The 25,131-nt window shown below is 44.0% G+C and overlaps 2 protein-coding genes across 9 annotated transcripts; both read left to right on the top strand.

Annotated features, from left to right (window-relative positions):
• Nucleotides 1-6,616, top strand: LOC136541712 (endo-1,4-beta-xylanase 1-like). 6 transcript variants are annotated; one of them, XM_066533745.1, is made up of 10 exons: nt 64-185; nt 306-737; nt 1,725-2,086; nt 2,169-2,310; nt 2,567-2,928; nt 3,006-3,165; nt 3,581-3,918; nt 4,012-4,189; nt 4,346-4,882; nt 5,368-6,616. In XM_066533745.1, the coding sequence occupies exons 2-10, from the start codon at nt 636-638 to the stop codon at nt 6,481-6,483; spliced, it is 3,297 nt and encodes a 1,098-aa protein (XP_066389842.1). In that variant the 5' UTR covers nt 64-185; nt 306-635; the 3' UTR covers nt 6,484-6,616. The 6 variants fall into 6 exon arrangements, with proteins under 6 accessions (XP_066389845.1, XP_066389842.1, XP_066389840.1 ...); XM_066533743.1 differs by having other exon boundaries at nt 65-185; nt 258-737; XM_066533746.1 differs by having other exon boundaries at nt 102-185; nt 592-737.
• Nucleotides 6,617-18,147: 11,531 nt separating this feature from the next.
• Nucleotides 18,148-24,812, top strand: LOC136545829 (uncharacterized). Of its 3 annotated transcripts, none has more exons than XM_066537805.1 (14): nt 18,148-18,281; nt 18,789-18,879; nt 18,965-19,166; nt 19,300-19,374; nt 19,460-19,561; nt 19,759-19,799; nt 20,818-20,931; nt 21,773-21,884; nt 21,986-22,176; nt 22,254-22,370; nt 23,198-23,278; nt 23,410-23,648; nt 23,948-23,987; nt 24,111-24,812. In XM_066537805.1, exons 2-14 carry the CDS (start codon nt 18,847-18,849, stop codon nt 24,684-24,686), a joined length of 1,923 nt encoding a protein of 640 aa, XP_066393902.1. In that variant the 5' UTR covers nt 18,148-18,281; nt 18,789-18,846; the 3' UTR covers nt 24,687-24,812. The 3 variants fall into 3 exon arrangements, with proteins under 3 accessions (XP_066393902.1, XP_066393904.1, XP_066393903.1); XM_066537807.1 differs by having other exon boundaries at nt 23,948-23,992; nt 24,111-24,470; XM_066537806.1 differs by lacking the exons at nt 18,148-18,281; nt 18,789-18,879 and having other exon boundaries at nt 19,099-19,224.
• Nucleotides 24,813-25,131: the final 319 nt, after the last annotated feature.

Below are 25,131 nucleotides of genomic sequence, written 5' to 3'. Positions count from 1 at the left end.
TCCCTGCTTCGGTGCTTCCTCCCTACCCCAACCCCCAGGCCCCAGCCCCCAGCAGGCTCTTGTCATTGCCGATCCACGGCGCGAACCGCAGCGTCCTCTGCTCCTCGATTGTCCCGCCGCCGCCCCAGCTCGCCGAATACTGCGGCGCGGCCTCCGTCTCCAGGGGCCGCCGATCCTGCAGAGAGGTACTGCTTACCTCCGTGGTTCCGTGCACTCATTTGGCTTTAGAGGAAGGTGTTCATCTTTATGCCTCGAAGACCCAGGAGACGAGCGTGCGTAGGATAACCTGGGCCTTCCTAATCCAGTAATCCTTCTCGCGCGGCATTCTTCGCATCCGATTCCTTTACCATCGCTCCAGACGGCATTCCCTGTGGAAGACGCTTCGGCGCCGCCGTCGCATTCACGGGCGCATCTCCATGCCGTTCCCGAAGCATGTTTTCCCTTGCATCCCAAGCTGTCGTGTCGGCGGTGCCGCCACCTCGGTAGCCAGTTAGGTAGGGTGAGGGGAGGGAAGGTAACCACCGCTTACCTTACGCGGCTTTCCTTCCACTTCTACTCTCCTGTTTTGACTTCTTGCCATCCGCCGGCTAGCTGCTGCTGCTGCTGCGCGGAACGGGATTTCCGGGTCGGATGAGATGAGGAGGCGCTGCGGCTGGCTCTCGTCTCTGTTCCGCCCTCGCCGGGCCGGCCGCGCGCTCCCGCAACCATATCCACAGGGTCCCGATTCCGAGCCCAAGGTATAGCGACGGTCGCTGCATTCCTTTCTTGCTGTGGATGTTTGTTTGATTGTTTCGGTAGGCCTTGCAATATATAGGATTGTTTGGTGGTTTCATTAGCATAGCCAACAGCTGTTGATTTGATTTCCCACTGGACAAAGATTAATTCAAGGTGCGTATGCTGCAATCGGTTGTACATATTTTGCCTTTGCTGGCTGTTTATTTTAGGGAAACTACGGCAACCATTGAGGATTTGAGGTTGCCTGTTTGCTTTTTTGGAGTACATCTCACTCAGCTGATCTTGTCTCTATCAATACTGGTGAAGCCTCCTAGATCCGAATGCAACCCATTGGGTTTGGGAGATTCTGAGACATGTTGGGCACTCCAGTACAGTAGATCATGCAGAACTTTTGAGAAGATCATACAGAACTTTTTCATATGTTTTAGCTGAAGCATGTGCCAGCTGTGTCAGGCTGTCAGCTTTTTACTTCAAATATCACAGCTATCCTCCCCGACCAGAAAGGCCTGCTATGTGATGCAGATGCTGTCAACGGCTTAGACCTATCTTCTCATTTAATGATGGCCTCTTTGATGTTAGCACAAAATCCAAGATGGACTGAACCACTGTCTGCAAACAACAGGCATGCTTGCAACCATGTTGCATCATAATTACGTCCTTTCCCTTTTTACTGTATTACCACGAGATAGAAAAACCATGAAAATAAAAATGATTTTTAAGACAGGAAAAAAAGATTTTTAATCAAATATTTGTGCAAAGTAAACTGCACAAAGACAATGTGGCTTGTTAGGATATAGTATTCTCCATTTTTCTGTTTTCTGCTAGAAGCTTTGAAACTTTTTGAGCAAATGTGGTTTCCCGAGATCAACTTTTGTATATAACTTAATATATTATGGATATTAGATTATTTGCCAACCATGGCCTCCCAGGTTATGCCCTCTGTCATGATGCTAGGCACATTAACATTTTGTTTCCTGTGCATTGAACAGGCAGTAGCTAAGCTCAGTGCTTCTGACAAAGTTGTCATGGAGAATATCCTGTCAAACAGTGATTTTTCTGAGGGTCTACATTTGTGGCAACCAAATAGTTGCCATGCATTTGTAGCCGTTGAAGGATCAGGTTACCATTATGGTGTAAGGCCACATTCAGGGTCAACCTATGCTGTTCTTACTCATCGCACACAGAGTTGGCAGGGGCTTGAGCAGGACATAACAGAAAAGGTCACCCTTGGTACTGAGTACTTTGTTGCTGCATATGTCAGAGTTCATGGGGAAGTTCATGAGCCCATTCGAGTTCAGGTCACTCTCAAACTTGAGGAGGGGTCTTCTACCAACTATCTTTCTATTGCAAGGTATTTCGACCATAAGCCACCATTCAGTGTGTCGTATAATATATCATCAGCACTGTTTTTATCATTAAGCAGTTTTAACTAGGATTTTGGCCTCACAAGAACGCTGGGAAAAGATGGAAGGTTCATTTAATCTAACAACTCTACCAAGACGTTTAGTGTTCTACCTTGAAGGTCCCCCTCCTGGTGTGGACTTGCTCATAGATTCAGTCACTATCTCCTACAAGGTATTGCAATGGATCTCTTGCTTGCTTGTGTGTCTACAATTGCTCGATGGCCCTGGAAAAGGAAGGATTATTGTCTGCTGAAACTATTTCTGAGAACATGTCATATTTATTTGATCTCCAGAACATGTGCAAGAACTATTTTTAACATTGAAGACAGCTTGCATTTTAGTTTTTGTTAAACATGTCCCTGACTTAGATACTAATTTGGTCTACTAGATTCTCTGCCTTATAGTTTTATTAACTAGATTTTCTTCAGAAAACAGAGGGGTCAGCTTCATCAATTCGTGGAACAGAGAACATCATTTTAAATTATGATTTTTCAAAAGGCCTTCATCCTTGGAATCCCATCTGCTGCCATGCATATGTGGCATCACAATGGTCTGGTTTCCTTGATGGTATTAGAGGGAACTCGGGAGAGAACTATGCTGTTGTTTCAAAGAGAACAGAACACTGGCAGGGTCTTGAACAAGATATTACGAATCAAGTGTCTACAGGCACTGCTTATGTAGTTTCTGCTTTTGTTAGAGTTGATGGGAATGTCCAAGGCCAGGTTGAAGTCAAAGGAACCCTTAGGTTGCAAAATGCAGATGGATCAACGCATTATAACCCTGTTGGAAGGTATTGTACTTAAAATTGTTCAATAGTCAAATTCTTTTGACACTATCCTTGATTGATGATCGAATTTGATGTAACAGTGTGGTTGCCTCAAAAGAAAAGTGGAACAAATTGGAAGGCTCCTTTTCTTTGACAAACATGCCAAAAAATGTTGTATTTTACCTGGAGGGACCTCCTGCTGGTGTGGATCTTGTCATTGATTCTGTCACTATTACTTGCTCCAGACATAAACAGTCAAAAGTGAGTTCTTATGTGCTTTTGTAATATTTTCTTGAACGAAATGTTTGATTTACCTTTTTTTTTAATCAATATCTTGTTATGCCCTTTTATATTTTTTCAGAAGTCTAATGAAAAAAATAATCAGAACTTAACCTAATTTATGTTTGATCTTTCATGGAGTGATGAAATTCTTTGTAATAGATTGTAAGCTCTATTTTCATTTAGTTCTAATGAAATCGGCAATGAGGAATGCAGTGCACAAGATTTTACTGTCAACTTTCTGTTGTATTGATCTCCATGTGCTTCATATTTAACTTTGTGCATAACATATATACCCTTGGTTCTGGGGTCTCCATTCATTGTCTTCATGGAAAAAAAAATGCATGAACTCTTACAGCCTCGGGTTTGCTGATTAATGATTCCTTTTGAATTGAAGGAAGTAAAAGTACCAAGTGGAGCCGAGACTATAATTAAAAATCCTCACTTCGAAGATGGGTTAAAAAATTGGTCAGGAAGAGGATGCAACATCTGCAGACATGAGTTCACTGCATATGGGAATGTACGGCCTTTAAATGGCAGCTATTTTGCTTCTGCAACTGGACGGGTTCACAATTGGAATGGCATCCAGCAAGAGATCACGGGCAGGGTGCAGCGGAAAGTTCTTTATGAGATCAGTTCTGCTGTTCGAATATTTGGGAGTGCCAATGATACTGAAGTGCGTGCTACTCTGTGGGTACAAGAATATGGTCATGAGCGATATGTGGGACTTGCCAAGTAAGTTGTTTTTGTTTCTTGTTCTCTGTTGACAATGCTCTTTTTAGGAGCCAATGACATTATTATCTTACTATTTTTTTTCTATAATCAAAGAAACCAGGCTTCTGATAAGCAGTGGACACATCTGAAAGGAAAGTTCCTCCTTCATGCTCCCTTTACCAAAGCTGTTATTTTCATAGAAGGGCCTCCTGCTGGAATTGACATTCTTGTAGATGGTCTTGTCTTATCTCCAGCAAGAAAGCTACAAGCTGCACCGCGCCCAAAAATTGAGGTTTGTAGGTTAATGGCTTCCAGTCTGAGATTATTTGCTTAGGAATGATCCTGACTCTTGAGACTTCTGAAACCTTTATTTTTGTTATAACTTTCATCTATCATGATACTGTAAAAGTGTCCTCTCTAATTCAAGAATATTTACTAAATGTTGCAGAATGTTCTGTATGGAACTAATCTATTGCACAATAATGCCTTCACTCGTGGGCTTGCTGGGTGGAGTCCTATGGGTTCATGTCGATTGAGTATCCAGACTGAAGCACCCCATATGCTATCTTCTATCTTGAAGGACCGTGCAAGTCAGAAGCATATAAGTGGTCGTTATATCCTTGCCACGAACCGCACAGATGTTTGGATGGGTCCTTCTCAGGTCATAACTGATAAACTAAGGTTGCATGTCACTTACAGAGTATCGTCTTGGGTACGAGTTGGGTCTGGAGGACATGGACGTCACCATGTAAATGTCTGTCTTGCTGTGGATAACAACCAATGGGTCAATGGCGGGCAAGTGGAAGCTGATGGGGATCAATGGTATGAAATCAAAGGAGCATTCAAGCTTGAAAAGCAGCCATCCAAAGTTACTGCATACGTTCAAGGCCCTCCTCCAGGTGTTGACCTCAGAGTCATGGACTTTCAAATATATCCAGTCGACAGAAAAGCACGGTTTGAGTATCTGAAGGAGAAAACAGACAAGGTAAACTTTAATGCACTTCACGTTTTAGATGTGAATTCTTCCAATTCATATGTGGCCATGCGTGATCCAACCATTATTTTCAACAGTGGTGATTTTTTTGCTTTGTTATTAGTGTAAATTTCACATAATTGCAGAAAAGCACATATTTCATGGACGGTTGCAATCAATGTCATTTTTATACATTCATAAAGTTTCACAAAACCCTATCATAACCAAATAATGGCTTAGCTGCCCTTAATCTGCTCAACCTTTTTTATTGGAATTAAGTTTGTTGATATAGTCATCCTTGAAGGTGGTGGTATTGGTATGAAACCTTTTGATAACTTAATGCTCGGTGTCACTAGCTAAGAAATTTCGAATTTATGAAGGCTTAGAGCATGAAACTTAGGATTAAGTACCATAGCCAAAAAAACTGGGGTTTTGTGGAACTAAACCTCCAGTTTGCTAAATTTATACTATATGAACTTTCTCAATTCTGCTGACAGGTGAGAAAGCGTGATGTTGTTCTTAAGTTCCAAGGATCAAATGCAGTGAATCTTTTAGGTTCATCTGTGAGGATACAACAGACCGAGAATAGCTTTCCATTTGGATCATGCATCGCGAGACACAACATAGAGAATGAGGATCTTGCTGAGTTTTTTGTGAAGAACTTCAACTGGGCTGTATTTGAGAATGAATTGAAATGGTACCATACAGAAGCAGAACAAGGGCGGCTTAATTATAAAGATTCTGATGAGTTGCTTGAATTTTGCGAGAAACATAAGATACAGGTTCGTGGCCACTGTTTATTCTGGGAAGTAGAAGACGCTGTCCAACCTTGGGTTCGGTCATTGCAAGGCCACCGCTTAATGGCTGCCGTCCAAAATCGTTTGCAAAGCCTGTTGTCAAGGTACAAAGGTCGATTTAGACATCACGATGTAAACAATGAGATGCTACATGGGTCTTTCTATGAAGACAGATTGGGAAGGGACATTAGAGCTTACATGTTCAGAGAAGCACATAAGCTTGATCCTTCTGCTGTCCTGTTTGTTAACGATTATAACGTCGAAGATGGATGTGACACAAAATCTACCCCTGAGAAATTTGTTGAACAGGTAGTTGATCTCCAAGAACGGGGTGCCCCAGTTGGTGGGATCGGTGTGCAAGGTCATATCAGCCATCCAGTGGGAGAAATCATATGCGATTCCCTGGACAAGCTCGCCATACTAGGTCTCCCGATCTGGATTACTGAATTGGATGTCACAGCAGAGAATGAACACATACGAGCTGATGATCTAGAGGTGTTCCTCCGCGAAGCATTTGCACATCCTGCTGTTGGGGGAATCATCCTCTGGGGATTCTGGGAGATGTTTATGTTTCGAGAGCACGCGCATCTGGTCGATGCTGATGGGACAATCAACGAGGCTGGCAGAAGGTACCTTGCTCTCAAACAAGAGTGGCTGACCCGTATGAACGGTAATGTCGATCGCCAAGGAGAGTTTAAGTTCAGAGGATACCATGGTTCGTACACGGTGGAAATGGACACGCCTTCAGGCAAGGTAGCTAGATCGTTTGTCGTTGATAAGGATAGCCCGGTTCAGGTGATCACTCTGAATGTTTAATGTGTGGGAAATCATGCACGTGTCCTGTATTCTAGCGAGGTACTGACGTGTCCTGGAAATGGACACGGCTTCAGTGAAACATCCTCAATTTTTCTTGAAGGAAAATCCACAGAATGAATTTTAATATGATAAAACCAAGAACTGATTTCATCATATTATCATATTTCAGTCGATGTCACAGTCATATATCATAAGATTACAAGAATACAAGATATTACATCACTAGGGAACACATCTATTACAGAGTTAATCTAGCGGAAGACTATCGAGTGAAGGCTCCTTCACGGGCATCATCAGAGTTGGTGTAGTGCAGCGTAGATTTCATCTCCGAATCAAACTTGAGCGTAGGCACGAGACCTTATAATCCTTCTAAAGTCAGCATCTTTGAGAAGCAAGAAATCTGCACACCGCCAGATGTGTGCAGGCCATGGTTAGCACTGATGAGCTTTAGTGGAAAAAGGTAAACAAGGGATCTGGCGATCCTAATATTTGGTTGTGGTTTGCATTCTTAGCGTATGAGAAGTAAATATCAATAGTAATATAATAATAATATCCAATTTTTAACACATTCACCACCACACCATCCATATCCATCCACCAACCATCCATCACAAACCATCTCCACACCACCACACCATATCTCATCTCACATACTCAGGTCGACAGGCCAACTCCCTCTCGGTCTTGTCTCAACGGCCCGCAGCCCCCAAGGCTCACGACCGGAAAATACCCCAACCCTGGAGGGAGGAAAGATGGACTCATCTCCTATCTAGTTTAAGCGAAACCCAGGAAAGGTCCATAGCCGACAAGTCGGCATATGTATCGATCGATCAACCATACACTCTGCAGAGATTTTACATACCCACAAGATTTAGCCATCCTCGGAGCCATGTATCTCCTAGGCAGAATTTCGGTCGCTTGCTAGCTTAGAACGATGCCACCCTACCTCTTAGCCCTGGAACATCCCAAGTCTAGTCTGGGATGGCTGATACTGTGAGTCGTAGACAGAACCGGGGCCCTCCGGATGTCAAGAGCCAGGTCCACAAGGCCTCCTGAAGTCTCGGAAGGGTGTGGGGGAGAACCGCGTGCCCCGTACCTCCTTGCACACGTTCGCCTAGCAGTAGTGGCATTGTTCTACCAAGTAGTCCGACCGTCCCGCACCATATAGGGCGAGTGGGATGTAAGGGATTCCCGGTGAGTCTGAGTACTAGTAAGTCTTTAGGGATTGACCAAGCCAGAATGTCTTCATCAGGGTTTCCATTTTACGTGCCACCACAGCACCTCTACCCCGGGCTCCACCTCTCCGAGGTTCACACCCAAGGACACCTCCAATTACCATTTACCCGCCACAGGTATTCCATATCCAAGTGCCCAGGTAGCACCACATAGCAAGACTCGCTCCAGGCTCATCGTTATTCCAGCTCGGTCGACACAACCCTCACTCTCCATGCACCCAAGACGCACGCAGCACGCTCACACACCACCAAGTCCGGCATCCATAGCCAAACCATTCCCGGGGGGTTCACCACCAGCATCATATCCCCGATATAATGCGAAGTGGAGTTAATAATAAGTATAGTGGTGTAATATGCAAGCAAGCAGGCAAGTAAGCATATATAAGTGAGCGAATGCGCAAAGCAGGGTGACATGGTAGAGTGGGTTGCATCAGGGTAATAATGGCTCAGGTAGTAGCATGCATCAAAGTACTATCAAAGGAATAATTATAAAGCGCTAGCAGTTCTAGATATTATGCAATGCCTAATAGGATTCTCTAAAAGAGGGTGCTGCCATGACACCTGCGATGTAGAGGTAGTAGTGGTACAATTCTCCATTCGTTGGTGTTCCATTAGCGGGGTCACCTCCTCCTGCGTTGACTCCATTCCGCAGTCCTTGTCGTCATCCACGTTCTCTTGGTCTGATCATCAGCTACTCCATGAAGCGACACGCAAGGCAAGAGAGCACTCAACACTCGAAAAGACGACGAGACGCAGAAAATCCAATAACGCCAGCGAGACAATAAGAGATACACGGCTTGGCCCTCTCAGTGGTTGTCCACTTTCCTCGGGCCAAAGAATCACAAGTGGTGGTTTGCTAAGCACAAGCTTAAGTCATGGCCAAGCCAGTATGGCTTTAGGATAGATGGTTTAAGCCAGAGCTTATCCAGAGCAAACACCACGGCTCACGATCTTTCGATCTGGTGTCATTGAATTGACGGGGATTGGAAGTCGGGCCCAATGAAGGAAGAACGACGGGGTTCGGCTCTTATAGTCTTATCCCACAAGTCACCATTGGATACAAGAGGTAGACAAGAATGAATAACACTATTGTGACTTGGCTCCAATGTACTTTGGCTCGTCCACTATGGTAGAATGCGGTAGCGCAAAGAGATTGGACAGCAACGGGTCCTCTCGATCCACACGACATAATAACGTCGGGAGCCGAGAAGAGAGTTGCTCAGCAAAACACAAGAAGCGGGGGTTAGCTAGGCACATCCATGTCATGTTCTCAGACACATCTTCGGGAAAGATGGTTTTAGACAGCCGATCGGGTCGACATGCACGGGTCCGAGGTACGACATAAACCATTGCTTTGCTAACTAAAAAGAGATAGTCCGGTCTTTGATCCAATCGCCATGGACAAGGCGGGATTGAACAGAGCGGGCTAATAGGGCAATAACAGGAGAGAACGGAGGTCTACTCCTTCTGGCACACACGCCACGACAGAAGACAGGGCATTGGAAGGAGCGACTCACTAAAGAATACAAGTGCGCAAACCACCCATAGGGTACCCGACTTGGGTGCACTGGCACTAAGTCATCTCTCAGATTCGCAGCGGTGCGGTTGTCACCGTGAGAATCAAAGAAACACGATGGTCGAACGGGGTACAAGCATACAAGGGCTTGTGCACGAAGAAGCAAACAAAAGCAAAAGAGAGGTGTAGCTCCATGGTCATGGCGAGGTGAACTCGCGGCCACAAGCTACACCAACGAGTTGGCACCCATCGTTCTACGATTGTTATCTCTAGGTCATCTCCCATAGGACTTGGTCATGGAGGGCTCAAAGCGTGCGGGTGATATCCGCATCGATGTTAGTATCAACATCGAATCCATCACGACCATGTTCTAGGGCCGAAGACAGGAGCTAACACTTGTGGTACTATGAAGTCAACTAAAAAGCGAGGGGTCGAGTTACACTCGGCATCACGGTCATGGCGAGACGGATCCCGTGATCGTAACATCCGAACGAGGTACAATCCCTCAGCCGACTCGAAGGCTCGGCACATAGGCAACAACACCAACAACCAGCGATAAGAACCAACCACGATCGAAAGACGCAACAACTCGACACGACTGCGGAGTAGCACATTCCATAGCTGGGGGATGGGTAGACCTACACAATAGCATGGTGCAGACAGATATAAATAGATCAAGATCACGTATTGTAAGTGTATGAACGAGTATAAGAATGCGCAGGAAGGGGCTTTCGTCGGTGGGGAATGGCGTTCGACTAGAATTCGACTTCGCGGCAAAGATGTGGAGGCCCAAGGGCTGTTGTAACTTGTCTCGGAGGGCTATGGCTGCCTCTGGCCAGCTGCGGCTAGCTACGGCCTACTGTGGCTAGCTGTGGCTTGCTGCAGCTCGCTGTGGCTGGCTACGGCTAACTGCAGCATGCTATAGGTGGCCAAGGGCTGGCTGTTGCTGGCCGGGCGTGGCAGCAGGTGGCCAGAGGCTGGCTGCTGCTATAGGACACAGCTAGGGTTGGCGACGAGGGTATTCGGCCAAGGCGTCAGGGCCATTTGCAAGTCTAAAAGAGAGGCAGATCTTGGTTTCGAGTTTTGCGGCATGAACAGCAAGTGGGGACAAGTCCACCGTGTAGAGCTCGATTTTAAAAAAAATGTGGGAACTGGTTTCACATTTTTTCTGAGGTCGTATGGATTTTCTATGAATTTCCAAAGGTTAAATCCTTTTCTTGAAAAAGAAAAAGAAAGGATAATCCAGGGCTCGATACGTGGCAGCATGGGACTGGGCCAGGCGCTTGCAATCACTGATAGGCGGGACCACGTCGTCAGTCAACATTGACCGGTCAACGGTCAACACTGACCGGGCTCAAGTGGGCACCGGAGGGCCGGATATGGGCCGATTTGGGCCGGCCCAGCCCGGACACGTGTCGGCTGGTTAGGTGGTCCGCGTGGTGGCGCTGGGCTCCTACTGGGCTCGGGTCCATGAGCGTGGCTCACGTGAAACCGGTGCACCACGCTGTTGCTCCCCCCTTTCCTCTTGCTCCTCTGTTTCCCGATGGAGTCTCCCGCCGACGGCGAGCTGACGAGGTCCCTGCAGAAAATCCACGGCACGAAGGCCGGACACATGGAGGGGTCATTGGCCTTGGGCCGGCAGCAGGCAAGTGTTGGAAAGGTCTGTCTTTTGGTTGTCTCGTCGAGGGCTTGCGGACGGCGGGTCGCTTGACGCGGGTCGGGCTCAATGCCGACAACGTAGCTACGTTGTTGTGACCGCTCGCTGGGGTTCGGTTCAAGGCTCGCCATAGGCGAAGTAGAGGATGGTCACGGCGTCTAGGTTCCACGGCTCCAGCACGACGGAGTGGTATGCATGGCTTTGGCCTCGGACTCGTAGCGGAAAACGGTCAGGTTCACCGGTCAAAAGCAGGGAACAAGCTTGGCTAGGAGGAGGCTTACCCTTGCTGCGATGATGGCCGGGGCAAGGTCGCGGCTTGTCAGGGTTGGTGAGGCAGGGCTGCTAGTTGAGCGTCGGCTGGAGCGGAGTGGGAAGGCAGCCTGGTGCTCATGGTCATGGACGGTGGGGCTGTTGTGCTCCACCGAGCACGTCGTGGTGCGGTCGTCGAAGGCTCGTGGTACAGCTCGACGTCGTGCTCGCGGTTAAGCTCGAAGTAGAGGGCGTCGGTGCGTCGCTGATGAGGTCCACCCTGACGGCGAGGCGGGGCTCCTATGTCGTGACGTCGTGCTATGGGGAAGAAATAGAGCAGCGCAGGAGCCGTCGTCTCAAGGTCGCGTCCATGGCAGTCGACGGAGTTCCAGCTCGGTGGCCTGGCGCCCGACGAGGACAAGGCACGACGAGCTGGTGGAGGCACGGAGACGGTGAGGTAGAGGTGGCGCAAAGGGGATCGGAATCTATGGCTGGGGACACGGGCTCGAGGTAGCGGCCGTGGCGAGCGTGCGGCCAGCAGTGGCGGGTCCATGGCATGCGGCGGCACACTAGAGGAGGAAGAAGGGAACGGCGGCGGCTTGGAGGAAGAAGAAGAGGGGCGGCTGGTTGCGGCGTTTTATAGGGCGAGCGGCTAGGGCTCCAGGCACTGTGGACGGCGATCCTCGGCTTCCGTGCAGAGAAGGGGCACGCGGCGCGCATTGAGCGGGGGTGCGCAGTGAGCCGAGGGCGCGGGGCTTGGCATTGCGCGCACGCAAGCTCGCAGCGGGTGAGCGGCGGCGGCGTGGGAGCGGGGTCACGGCGCGCTCTGCCTAGGGTTGGAGTGGGGGCTTCGGCTGCTGGCCAGGCTGGACCAAAGGGAGCAGGGCCGCTGCCTCGGCTGGGCCAACGGAGAGAGCAGGCCGTGCGCGCGCGTGGGCCGGAGGGGAGAAGCTGGGCCAGGCTAGGCTGCTGCGCCGGTTGGGCCAAGAGAAGGGGTGAGCGGGCCGTGCAGTGCATAAAGAGGGAGGGGATGGCCTGGTGGGGCTGGTGCTTCGTCTTGGGTCGAAAGGCTTTTCTATATCATTCTCCTATTTCCTGACCTTTTCTATTTCTATTTCTAACCTATTTCCTTCCATGGTTCCTATATTGTATACATGTGTCGCCAACATGTACACCTCCTAGTGGGGTCCACTAGAGGTCAACTAGGGGTAGTGGGGTCCATGTCAAAGGTTGGCAACTCACGGGCATTGAGTTGATAAAGATAGTTGGTTGATTATAGAATTTAGGTCAAGGGGTTCATGAGAGATTCCAGAAGGAGTCAAAAGGATTCGCTACGGACTTGTACTCTCCAACTCAAAACACTAAACCAAATAAGGAACTCTGGTAAGCTCCTACTAGCAACACTATATGTATGCAACAATTTATTTATAAATGGTTCTTTATTTGACTTAGCATCTACATACTTCACACATTGTAGGAAAAATTTTAAAAAAGTTCGTATTTTTGGCTTCTCCAAAAACCCGGGTTGTTACATTCAGAGTATAGAAAAGGAGTGTTAAAATATTTCACTTTTATTCTCCGTTCTAATTTTTTTTGTGTGATTAAAACGAGTTATTTACATTAACATACGGGCAGAATCTGGACAAAACCTTGCGCAAGAACATTAACTGGACATTTGGACATCCATACCGAGCGAACGATTGGGTTTTATTTCATTTCATCACTCTCGCACCTATTTAGCTGACATGCCACTTTAGGAAAAGTGCAATAAAACCTACCACTGAAAAATGGTCTAACATCAAGATTTTTCACAGTTTTATAGGCTTTATAGTATTTGAAATTTGTGTGGTGTTATGAAATGAATGCTTCCAGTAGAGTTTCGCTCGGTTTCTGATACGTGAGGAAGAAATAAAATACTCCTGATGGAGTTTTGCTTAATTTTCATTGTGTTCGATACGGCTCGTGCCATGTTTCATGTAGACGAAACTCATCTTCTCTCTTCGTAATAATTTCTATGCCACACTATCATTTTTACCTCATTAAATAAGAATGAAACTCTTAGTCACTAGGACTAGCGTTAATCCACAATTAGGCAAAATTGTTGAAGAAAAAATATACCTGTTCCAAATGATAGGCCGTGTGACATCCGAATCTTTCAATAATGGCGACAAAGACCATTTCGATGGCAAGAAAAGGTAAACGACAACAGCCTACACAACGAACCGGCAAATGTTGAATAAGAAAAAAAAAGTATGTGCGTACTCTAAATGGTAGGACAAATGAGACCTGATCTTGCCAATAGATCCGCGTGACATAGATCAATTTAGGGCGTGTTTAGTTACGAAAATTTTTGGCTTTTGGCTACTGTAGCACTTTCATTTATATTTGGTAAAAATTGTCCAATTATGGACTATTTAGGTTTAAAAGATTCGTCTCACGATTTCTCGACTAACTGTGTAATTAGTTTTTTTTTTCGTCTATATTTAGTACTCCATGCATGTACCGCAAGATTTGATGTGACGGTTACTATGCAAAATTTTTTGGCTTTTGAGTAGAACTAAACGAGGCCTTAATAGTACTCCCTCCATCACACAATAAAGGACGTCGTAGCACTCAAAATATGTATAAAAAATAACGGCGTTTTAGCTTATAGCATGGGTCCTACTCTATACCAGAGTACACGCTGGTCCATCCACCGTTTGGGGAGTGCACGTGGAAATGTAAAAAGTTGGTGTACTAGATCATTTGTTTATGCAAAAATACTTGCTTCTGTGAGTTGGATGGAGATAGAAAACATATATGTCACTTCAATTAAACAATAGTGTCATGATTGTTCATAGGACTAGTAAGATCTTTTACTCTTAATCTTAGTGTCTACTATGTTTTCTATAACATCCTTTATTGTGGGACTGAGGGAGTAATAAGCGACGTCTATCTAACTTTCTATTTTTCTCTTTAACCCTGCCTTTATGCAGCAGTTGTTAGAGCAGCTGCATCATTTGATTTTATTGGGTGCTAGCAAAGAAAGAGAAAAAACTGTCAGGATGGATACAATGCGATGTGGAGTAGTGCTAACTAGCACATGCTAGCAAGCAGCATGAACTGAAGTTTGTGCTCGATGCAATTTCCTCAGGCGTGTTTGGTACCCTTCCCAAACCAGTCATGATGGGGTCTTCTAGCTGAAGAACAACCGATAACTTGCTGCAAGCAGCGGTAATTAGTGCAACCTGATGACACGCAAGCCAACCACCGTCTCTATACGATAGCCTGAACCAAGGATTCACCCAACCACACTCTCAAAAAATCAACCTACGCAACCTGAAATCAATGGACCAAGAGCACGGATTGGGTGCCGATGACGCGACCGCTTCTGTAATCTCCATGAAGGAAAACACAAGAGCAAAGGGGTAGAGATTTCTCTCTGGTTTTTGTTAGCACACAGCTGAACAAAGATGTTGTATTTTGATTATCAAAAAGTCTTCGTTTGCTTGGAAGCACAGGGATATTTATACCAGAAACAACCCTCCTGTATAGGTATGAATACGAAATGGAAATGAAAAGATAAAGTATGTGAAAAGACTTTCACGAAATGGATTTCCATGGGTCTTCACTAAAAGAATTGTAACTCTCTAGCGGGAAGTCGAAATGAGGAGTCGTTTGTTGGGTGTGAAAGTAGATTCAATAAGATTTTCAACCATGTGCAGTGTGCGTCACGAAACATTGTAGAATGATACAGTTTTGCACGGAAAGTTGTACCAACATTGTGTCTAGAAAAACTATTGACCTTCGGAGCAGTCTTGACTAATCTGAGCATAACTCTTTATTGTGACGTCCAAATGAGGTGGGACTTGTTCCATTAAAAAGTAGACTTGATAAGCTTTCCAAAAAATCCACATGGGGCTTCCAAAGCCTCAAGAAATCAAGAGTTATGATAGTTTCTTTTTGCTGGTCCGTTTTGACCGTAGCGGCGAGGCTTTGCCGGCCCGTTTTACTGTAGCAGTCCGATTTTGCTGATCTGTTTTTCACTGTGCTGGTCCGTTCCTCGTTGTCCGATTCTTCATCCTCTTCATGTATATTCCTAAGTACAACTAAAGTAGAACACTTAGGTAGTATAACATTCTTAGAAGTGTTGAAATTAAAATCAGTTAAGAGTAAATTCACCTGCTCTTGTAGTTTCTTGGTGCGGCTTCTTATAAGTGGCCCTTGATTTGTATCCGTGATGTTGGACGGTGAGTTGTTGATTCTTGAGTAGCAGGCACGGTTTAGATGTCCTCATCAAACCTGGTTCGCATCAACCTAGCCAGGCCGAACTTGGCCAGCCCCAACGCATGCAACCCTGTGTCGTTTGGCTGCCTGTTTAAATAGAACCAGGCCACATCGAGATTCTGTTTGGTTCATAGGATGCACGAGCAGCCAAACTTTGCATGCGGGAAGGGAAAAATCGGCCACGAGCGCGCGCGCGGCATCGACCCAGCCAGGCTCCATGGAAACGAGCCTCAGCTGCGTTCCTGCTCAGCCTGGCCCGAAGGGAATCTTTGCATCTGTTTAGCCTGGCTCCAGGTGCAGTCCAGGACACCGAACGCGCCCCTCGTGTTTTTCTTTCACGAGTTTCCAGTTGCATAAAGGAAGGGAGAGAAAGCGTTTTTTTTCTAGAAAGGACTCAGATTGCTGAGCATACGAGTATTTGTCTCATGTATCTAAAGTGTCTACTCCCAGTGACGAAGGTTGAAAAAATTTTAAGAGAGGCTGAACAAAAGAATAGAGGTTTTTTTATCTTCTCTTAATCTTAGCCCCTCCCTACCTAATACATGTATGCATAAAATTTTAAGAGAGGACTTAGGAAAACTCCACGTGCTCAGAATGGGTAGGGAGGGGCTGAAGACCTCGGATGACTATCCGCTGCAGCTAGTCTAAGAGCAGCTCTAACGTGTAGGCTACACCGCGCTGCTGTGATGCCATGTCAAAATGTCTACAAGCTTAGGCCTTGTTTAGATGCCAAAAAATTTAGCAAAATGCTACTGTAGCGGTTTTCGTTGTTATTTGACAATTAGTGTCAAATCATAGTCTAATTAGGCTTAAAAGATTCGCCTCGTGTATTTCGTCTAAACTGTGTAATTAGTTTTATTTTTTATTTATATTTAATGCTTCATGCATACGTCCAAAGATTCGATGTGACGAGAAATCTTGAAAAATTTGGCAAAAATTTTGGGGAACTAAACTGCCCCTTAGCAAATTTCTCTTCAACGTATAGACAAAGCTTGCGGGACCCACCCTTTAGTAAATAATCAAAGAAAAGTTGCTTTCCTCGTTCAGTAATGCTGTTCGTAGGTCGTCCGTCCGTCCCAACGGATTCCATATATCACCCGCTCGCTTTGCGCCTGTGCCGCGTGCCCTTGTTAGGACTCGTGCCTCCCGTCACGGCCGCGCTCTATCCGTCCGCCTCTGTCTCTGCCGAGGTCTATGTCGCTGATGAGCTCGACAACAGTGACCTCCGCGTCACTTCGTGGCATCGAGCTCCGCATCGATGAGCCTCCATTCGTAAGCAATAAGCAGATGCTACGATGAAAGCGCATATAGCAATAATATGTTTAAGTGTTTTAGAGGTATGTTGCAAGTGTTGTATATCGATGTTGTAAAAGTAGATCGGGATGCTGCACATGTTATAATGACTATACATATATGTTTCAAGTGTATGTTTCAAATGTTTAATCTGTTCCAAATGAATGTTGCAAGTGTTTTATCTGGATGTTGCAAAAGTAGATCTGCATGTTGCAAGCATATGTTTCAAGTGGTTTTAGGTGCATATGTTTACAATGGTTTTTAAATATTTTTCAGGCGTTTTTCACAAGTGTTTCAATTGTTTTTTTTGTATGTTGCATCGTTTTGCATTTGGATGTTTTAAAAGTAAATCGGGTGTTGCACAGGATACGTGTGGAAGCGGCCTGCGGCATAGACGATGTTCGGGGCAGCAGGGGCCCATTGTTGGTGCGCTCCCTCGCGAGCCCGACGTGGTATGCACTCATTTGTTGTCTCTGCATGGCAGCGTGCGGAGGCTAGTACCCTGAACGGACGTCCGGATGCTGTCCTCTTTTGTTTGCCTAGGTTTTCATACTGCACTTGCTGTTTAGGGAAAAATATTTTTTATCTTGCACCGGCCTAGCCATTAGCTCGCTCGGCACAACCACGGTCGCTCGTTAGTCCTTACCACTTTTTCGATGGAATTATCATGGCATAAAATCAGTATTGATCAAAATTTTTACCAAAATTTCAATTTTATATTTTTTAATATAATAAACCATAAGCATACTGAAGCAGCGGCGAAGCCAGTGCAAAGTTGTCGGGGTCATGCGACCCCGATAACTTTATACGAATAAGTGGAACCCGCGTATTCCGGCCAGCTACGACCCCATCAAATTGAGTTCATGAATCTGTGCGATCCCAGCAGCAGTTTAGTCTAGATTCGCCGCTGTACTGAAGACCCTCATTACCAAAAAAACTAGATAATTTCTATATTTATATTAATTAAAGTATCAACTAAGTAAAGATTATGTGACTCTGTAATTATAGAAGTGAAATGATGAGGTGGATTCTTAGATAATATAAAACATATATATATATATATATATATATATATATATATATATATATATATATATATATATATAGAACTAAAATATTAAAGAGATGTGATAAGTAGGCAATGGAAATGAAGATATATGAAGTGCAGAGAGCTCCCGCTCTGTGCGGGGTCTGGGGAAGGGTGTCAGTGGCAAGTCTTACCCTTGCCTGTGCAATGCGAGGAGACCGCGACTCGAACCCGGGACCTTCCGGTCACAGACGGTAAGACTCTACCGTTTGCACCAGACCCGCCCTTCAAGATATACTATGAATATATGATTAGCTAAAATGATAAACAAATATTATGTAGAAATTATTTATTGGAAACGTAGCTATGTGTACTGTGTAGTGTCTTCTAATAAATAAATTATGAGGTATAGAAAAAAAAATTAATGCCTCCTCGAGCTCCGACGAGCGCCTGAGACCCGAGTCTGCGCTCTCCTTTCCGGCTTTCCGCCCAAACAGCCATCTGCCCGTCGCGTGGCCGCCCGTGCCGGAGATCCGCCTAGCCCGGTGTTAAGGGGTACGTCATACGCACGCATAGCCCGAGCCGATTGATTGAGGCGCGCCATCTCCCTCGGACTGCGCCCCGAGCGATTCGCGTCGTCTGTTTGCTAGGCTTCCTCCCCTCTGATACTACTATCCGCATCCTGTCTTTAGTTCATCCGCTGTTGTCAGTAGTTGGTGCGGTAACGGGGAATTCGAGGATTGCTTGCAAAATCCTCTTGAAAAATTAATCCAATGAGTATTACACTAGCTCTTTTTTCCCCACTCTTGTACCGGCCTGGCATAAATAATAGCTTCTTTTAGATTATATAATACAACAACAACAACAACAAAGCCTTTTAGTCCCAAGCATTAGTCCCAAGATTATATAATAAATAGGTAAAATGTTTTTGTGTGCAAAAGTTTCTCAGCTTCTCTTTGCAAGAGAAACCGTATCCATTTCGTTATGTTTCCAGTACGTCTGGTTCATTGTTGATGCCGTGCAACTAACTGATCAACTGAACTTTGTGAACTATACCTGCAGAGGAGTCCTCAAATGCTGTGATTGGAAACATCTAAAGTTAGTGTAAGCTGCTGTAACAATGGAAGAGGTTCAAAACTGTGTGATGAAGCTGGTTAGTGCTTAGCGGAACTTCATATTTCTCATGTGAATTATGGCTAGGTCGCTTCATTCTGACTGCTACTGATTCCACTGGACAGCGGAGCAATCCAAGGCGGCACAGGGATAAAGTGTATGTCGGCTGTGGGGCTGGGTTTGGTGGAGACAGGCCAATGGCGGCTCTTAAGTTACTGCAGAGAGTCAAGGAGCTTAACTATCTAGTTCTCGAGTGTTTGGCAGAGCGAACTCTGGCGGATCGGTACCGGATTTTGGTGTCAGGAGGCAAAGGATACGACCCTAGGGGTATCTTTTTGACATGTGTTGCTTCTATTGCTCTTGATTCAATTCTTGCTCAGTGGAGGTGACACCTGTTCCTTAGTGTTTATGTGACTATTTCAAATTACCAAATCACACACCTTTTTATGACCATATGCAGTCAAAGAGTGGATGTCTTTGCTTCTACCCTTGGCTTTTGAACGGAAAGTTTGCATCATAACTAACATGGGGGCAAGTAAGATATTTCTGGCTGCGGTGCAACTTTAGTGTGTGATTATTTTTTCACTTTTTTTTTTACCTGTTTCTTCCTGTTATGTCAGTGGATCCTGTTGGAGCACAGAAAGAAGTACTGAACCTGGCATCTGTCTTGGGACTGGAGATAACAGTTGCCGTAGCTTATGAACCATCCTTTAAAACTCAAGGTATTTTTCATTTGTTCGATAGTACCAAGCAACATGAAGCCCTAGGCGCTACATCTGTATGCTGCTTGAAAATTTCCAATCATGATTGGTTTGTCTGCAATGTAGAAACTGATAATCAAGATTGGATGATATCTCAAAAAGGCAATCAACTTTGAATATGTTCTTACTGCTTTTCTTAATTTTGCCTGTTTTTGTAGGAAACCCTGTATTGTCCGATGAATCAACAGGAGGGAGAGGGGTAATTTACTGATCACTTGAGATCCTCTCAACATTAATTATCATTCATGTGCTTGACTTCAGCTTAATACCATTCAATGACTATTCTTATGGCCCCTTGATCAAAGGAACTATTTCCATTCTATTTGTTCTCCTGATTCTTTATAAGGAAAAAAAAGCCTTTGGGATCTCTAGTTTGAGTTTTATTTGTGCTGCTGAAAGGTCCAAGTCAGAAAATATAATGGTTAATTTTGCTATAGGAGGCTCTAGTATACAATAAGAAATTAAGATAACTTCAAATAGAAGTGTTGTGGTCCAGGCTTCGTGTGTGGCCGAGGACATCAGCCCATACGTGTTAATGTATTTGTGTGTCTGTGAGGAGCAGGGAATGGTCTTGATTTCAATCCGAAAACATCCTAAAAAAATATGAAAGGTAAATGTAATCTGCAGAATCCCAACTTTTATTTGGTTCACACAAATGAATTATGCATCTCAACCTAGTGAATGAATTGCACACATTTAACTAGCTTACTGATTAGCAACCAACCAGCCTAAACCTAGTGTAGGGTACTCCATGACATGAAAGTACTAACATCCCACTTGATACAATTATGTTTTACCATATTATACCACCTGTTGCCTAATGTCACTTCACATGAATACTATAACTATCCTTGTAGCCATGTTTGAGTAAAGTATAAAATGAGTGACCTTTATCATGTATGGTATCTGTTTTTCTTAGTGAGTGTTACCCTATGCCTAGGTAGTAGGTATATATCTTTTAATTGTACAATACATTCTGCACACAAATAACATTAATGTGAGGTTTCCAATACATAGTCATTGTAGGATGCCATCAAATAAAACTATCGTTAGAAAGTAAGTACCAATTACGTATCGTGGATACATTTAAGCAATTCTACCTCAGTTATGCATATCTTGGATCTTTTGATTAATACCTATTTTTTGCTTTATCTTGATGCCAGGGATTTATAATCTATCACATTTTATCTTACTGTTTCTTTTTTTTTTATGTAAAGGGAAGTAGCACATATCTTGGGGCAGCTTCAATTGTACATTGCTTGGAAAACTATAAACCACATGTTGTCATTACTTCACGGGTTGCTGATGCTTCGCTCTTCTTAGCACCTATGGTACAGTATTCAAGTTTAATCTATCACTCTCATGTTTGCTATTGATGTAATGCCCTTTTTTATTTAATACTATTTATGCAAGGTGAACATGATGAATTTGTGTCATCAGATATTAAGCTACCTTTGCCTTTCCTTTCTTGGTTTGTGTATCGTTATTTTTGTTTCCCTAATCTGAGCACTGTACTGTTTAAGGATCATGCATATTTGTATTGAAAAATCTCGATGAGATGATGTAGCTTCTTGATATATAACCAAATGTTTGTGTTATATGCCTGAATTAGAAGTTGTGTGACTAGGCAATTTTCGAGCCACAGATATTAGCAGGACCAATTTGCTCTCTCTTTCTGATTCTTTGCAAAACAATCACTTTTTTTAGGGCACTTCACAAAACAATCACTTGATTTATAAGAATATCCAGCTCAAGTTATACCATGTTTGATTGTCCGAATGTGAGTTTGGGTCAGAACATGTACTCAAATTTGTACCAATTGTATTATTCACGCATTGCGATATTATTTTTGTTTCTATAGATTGCACAATATAATGAAGTCAATCCAGATCGTCTGAGCACAGATTCTTTCACGTGACAGTGATTTATCTCTTTTACCTCCCTTTTCAACACTACATATAAGAATAATCAGCTCAAGTTATACATTTGATTGTCAACATGAGTTTGGGTTGGACCAAGTACTCTTTTCTACTTATCATATTATTCACGGTTTTGGGCTATTTTTATTGGACACAATAATGAAGTTAATCCAGAACATCTGAACACAAATTCTTTCATGTGACAGACTGACAGTTAATGATTTATCTCTTTTACCTCCCTTTTCAACACTAGATCTATGAATTAGGTTGGAACTGGAATGACATGCAGTTGGCACAAGGAACATTAGCAAGCCATCTTCTAGAGTGTGGCTGCCAACTCACTGGAGGATATTTCATGCACCCTGGTACATTTTTCTTTCCTTTTCAAAATAATTAGGTCTTCTCTTTTAACCGTAGCATGATTTGTGTTCTTTGTATGGTATGTTTGTGATGTCATAAAAAGCAGGAGATGAATACAGGGATTTTCCTTTTGAACAACTTCTGGATTTGTCTCTCCCATTTGCCGAAGTTAGTTACAGAGGAGAAGTCATTGTCAGTAAGGCAGATGGCAGTGGAGGCCTTTTGAGTCCCCATACATGTGCTGAACAGCTTCTTTATGAAGTTGGAGATCCTGCAAACTACATAACTCCTGATATGGTGAAGTAAAAAACCAAGTACAGTTACAATTGTAGCTAGCTTCTTATCGAAACATTGATTATATTTTGGTGGAGCAGGTTGTGGATTTCTGTAATGTACAGTTCCACCAAATATCAAAAGACAAGGTCCGCTGTGATGGATCAAAACCATCTAATGCTTGTTGCCCTGAGAAACTCCTGCAGTTATCTCCTGCTGTATGTATTCCTTGATAATTAAATGGTACAAACTTTAAGTTTATCATTTAGTTCTTCCAACATAGAACTTGATTGTGATCTATGACCACAAAGACTTGCATAATGAGCAGCATAGTTTTAATCAGGGATATAAAATTCTCTCTTTTCAAAATACCATGCCCAGTAAGCAGCTGAGAACTGACTGCTATCTGTTGTTTCCTAATTGAACATATAGGTCTTCTGAAAATATTTTCTTTAAAATGTCTGTCCTTTCAGTATTATAAGACTTGTCAATGCATTTTGTTGAACTATTTAGATAAACCAAAAGAAGGGCGGGCCTGGTGCAAGCGGTAGAGTCTTACCGCCTGTGACCGGAAGGTCCCGGGTTCGAGTCGCGGTCTCCTCGCATTGCACAGGCGAGGGTAAGGCTTGCCACTGACATCCTTCCCTAGACCCCGCACAGAGCGGTAGCTCTCTGCACTGGGTACGCCCTTTTTATTTAGATAAACCAAAACCAGGATGTTACAGTAACTTGTGGACCTGATGGGACTGGTGGGAACAGACAGATTCCTTAACATCTATTTGTCCCTTGGTTCTAATATTTAGTTTTTGCTCTACTTCATGCAACATATTTTCTCTTTCATTATTGAGATGATGCAAGATTGCTCGAGGGAGCCAAGGTCTATACAATGTAGGCGTTGTGGTCTTAAAAATCTGATAACACTATAGTTTCTTCAGACAGATGAAGTGTCTAACGTATTGAGCAAAGATTATTTGTCAACAGCAATGTATTTTTCAGGATGGCCTAGTTAGGTGCTGATCAATTTGCATTGCACATGTTTCTTTAGGAAAGTGGATGGAAAGGCTTGGGAGAGATCTCATATGGGGGGCATCAATGTTTAAAGCGTGCCCAGGCAGCAGAATACCTTGTAAGTCCATATAAATACTATTGACATGCTTTTCAGTTTTTAACTTCGGCAGCATCAAGAATCGTTGAATCTATTTTTAAACAAAGCGATAAGAGGATAATTTCTCCATTTAAACATTTTCATGGCATTAGGTAAGGTCGTGGATAGGTGAAAGGTACCCAGGCATTAATGAAAAAATTGTTTCATATGTCATGGGCTATGATAGTTTGAAAGCTATTGGAGGTGATAAGGATAGTTACTTGGCCAAGCAAGTATTGGATGTAAGGCTTCGGATGGATGGTCTCTTCAAGCTTGAAGAGCATGCTGTTCAATTTGTTGAAGAATTTATTGCTCTATATACAAATGGTCCAGCTGCTGGCGGTGGAATCAGGTATTGGCAAGTGATTTCGATGCTCCTTTTGTGTTGGCAAGCTAACCTTTTGGTACTGAAGCATTGTAGTTCAGATAAATACGCATGTGCAGACTGCAGATGTATGCTTCATAAATTACATGGACGGATGGCCAGTATAAAAGTTTATTAGATATTTTAAATTCATGAAAACTGGTATCAATTGCAATGAACTATATCAAATGGACCTTGTTCTTACTCCATGCAAGGAAAAGATATCTGTAACATTCTTTATTCTGGAGTTGATTTACCCATTTGATGTCCTTGTTTGATGCTTGCAGCACTGGCCATAGGAAGGAAATTATTCTACAAAAGATGCTGGTATGGTAATCACTACAAATGGTTCCGTGTGACCAATAGAATGTGCATCTACTGTCTCCATGCAACATATACTCCTTGCCTACAGTACCAAAAGCTTCTATGACATAGCGTTGGTTTGTGCAGGTTGATCGGGAAAACATCTTCTGGCGATCGCATGCAAAGAAGGCAAGCATTCCTTGCCTACAGAATCAAGCTGCATATTCTGAAACGGATCAAATACATATTTCACGAGCACAACAAAACCCAACATGTCGTACAATGGGCATTCAACACTTTGATGCAAGCATGGAGACCCCAGCATCCCCTGCTCCTGCTTTACCTGGGAAAAGGATTGCTCTCTACCATGTAGCTCACAGCAGGGCCGGTGATAAGGGGAATGATATGAACTTCTCTGTCATTCCTCACTCCCCTGATGACATTGGCCGGCTTAGGTCCATAATAACTCCGGATTGGGTGAAGAACGCTGTGTCACCTCTACTTGATTTGTCTTCGTTTCCTGATGAGCGAGCTATTCAGCATCGAAACAATCTGCTTGAGCCTGTCACTGTGGAAATTTACTACGTCCCAGGCATAAGCTCCCTGAACGTTGTGGTGAGAAATATCCTGGATGGTGGCGTGAACTGTTCGAGAAGGATAGATAGGCATGGAAAGACCTTGTCAGATCTCATATTGTGCCAAGAAGTTATCTTACCGCCATGATTGACTACAGTACCCACTATAAACTGATGTGTATTAGATTTGATTTTAAAACTTGTGTGAACTCTGGGAAACTTGGATGCTAATAGCATAGCCGCCCAGGTGAACGGAGCAATGGTTTCCCGTTTTTACGCTTATTCATTTATATATATTACTATGTATGGTTTGTTTTGACATTGAGTTACGTGCACGTCATTCGGCTGTGTATAGCGGTTTGTGTTAGAACATTTTGTTGTGCGATTTACCATGTAGGAGTATTGTTTGTGTTATAAAAAGATTTAGTGCGCATCAAATCTTCTTGTCTGGACATCAAGGTTCGTGTCATGCGCACGTAATTGTTTTATGATATCTGATAGGGCGTATAGTTGTTGCCTTTTTTTTTATATATTAGCAAAAATATCCGTGCGTTGCAACGAAAAAAAACTATAAATATTCATAGAAAACAAGG

The sequence above is a fragment of the Miscanthus floridulus genome, chromosome 3 (genome assembly GCF_019320115.1).
Source record: "Miscanthus floridulus cultivar M001 chromosome 3, ASM1932011v1, whole genome shotgun sequence".
In the NCBI taxonomy this organism is placed as follows: domain Eukaryota; kingdom Viridiplantae; phylum Streptophyta; class Magnoliopsida; order Poales; family Poaceae; genus Miscanthus; species Miscanthus floridulus.
The sequence above is the reverse complement of the archived record's forward strand: the minus strand, read 5'-3'. Positions and strand labels throughout refer to the sequence as shown.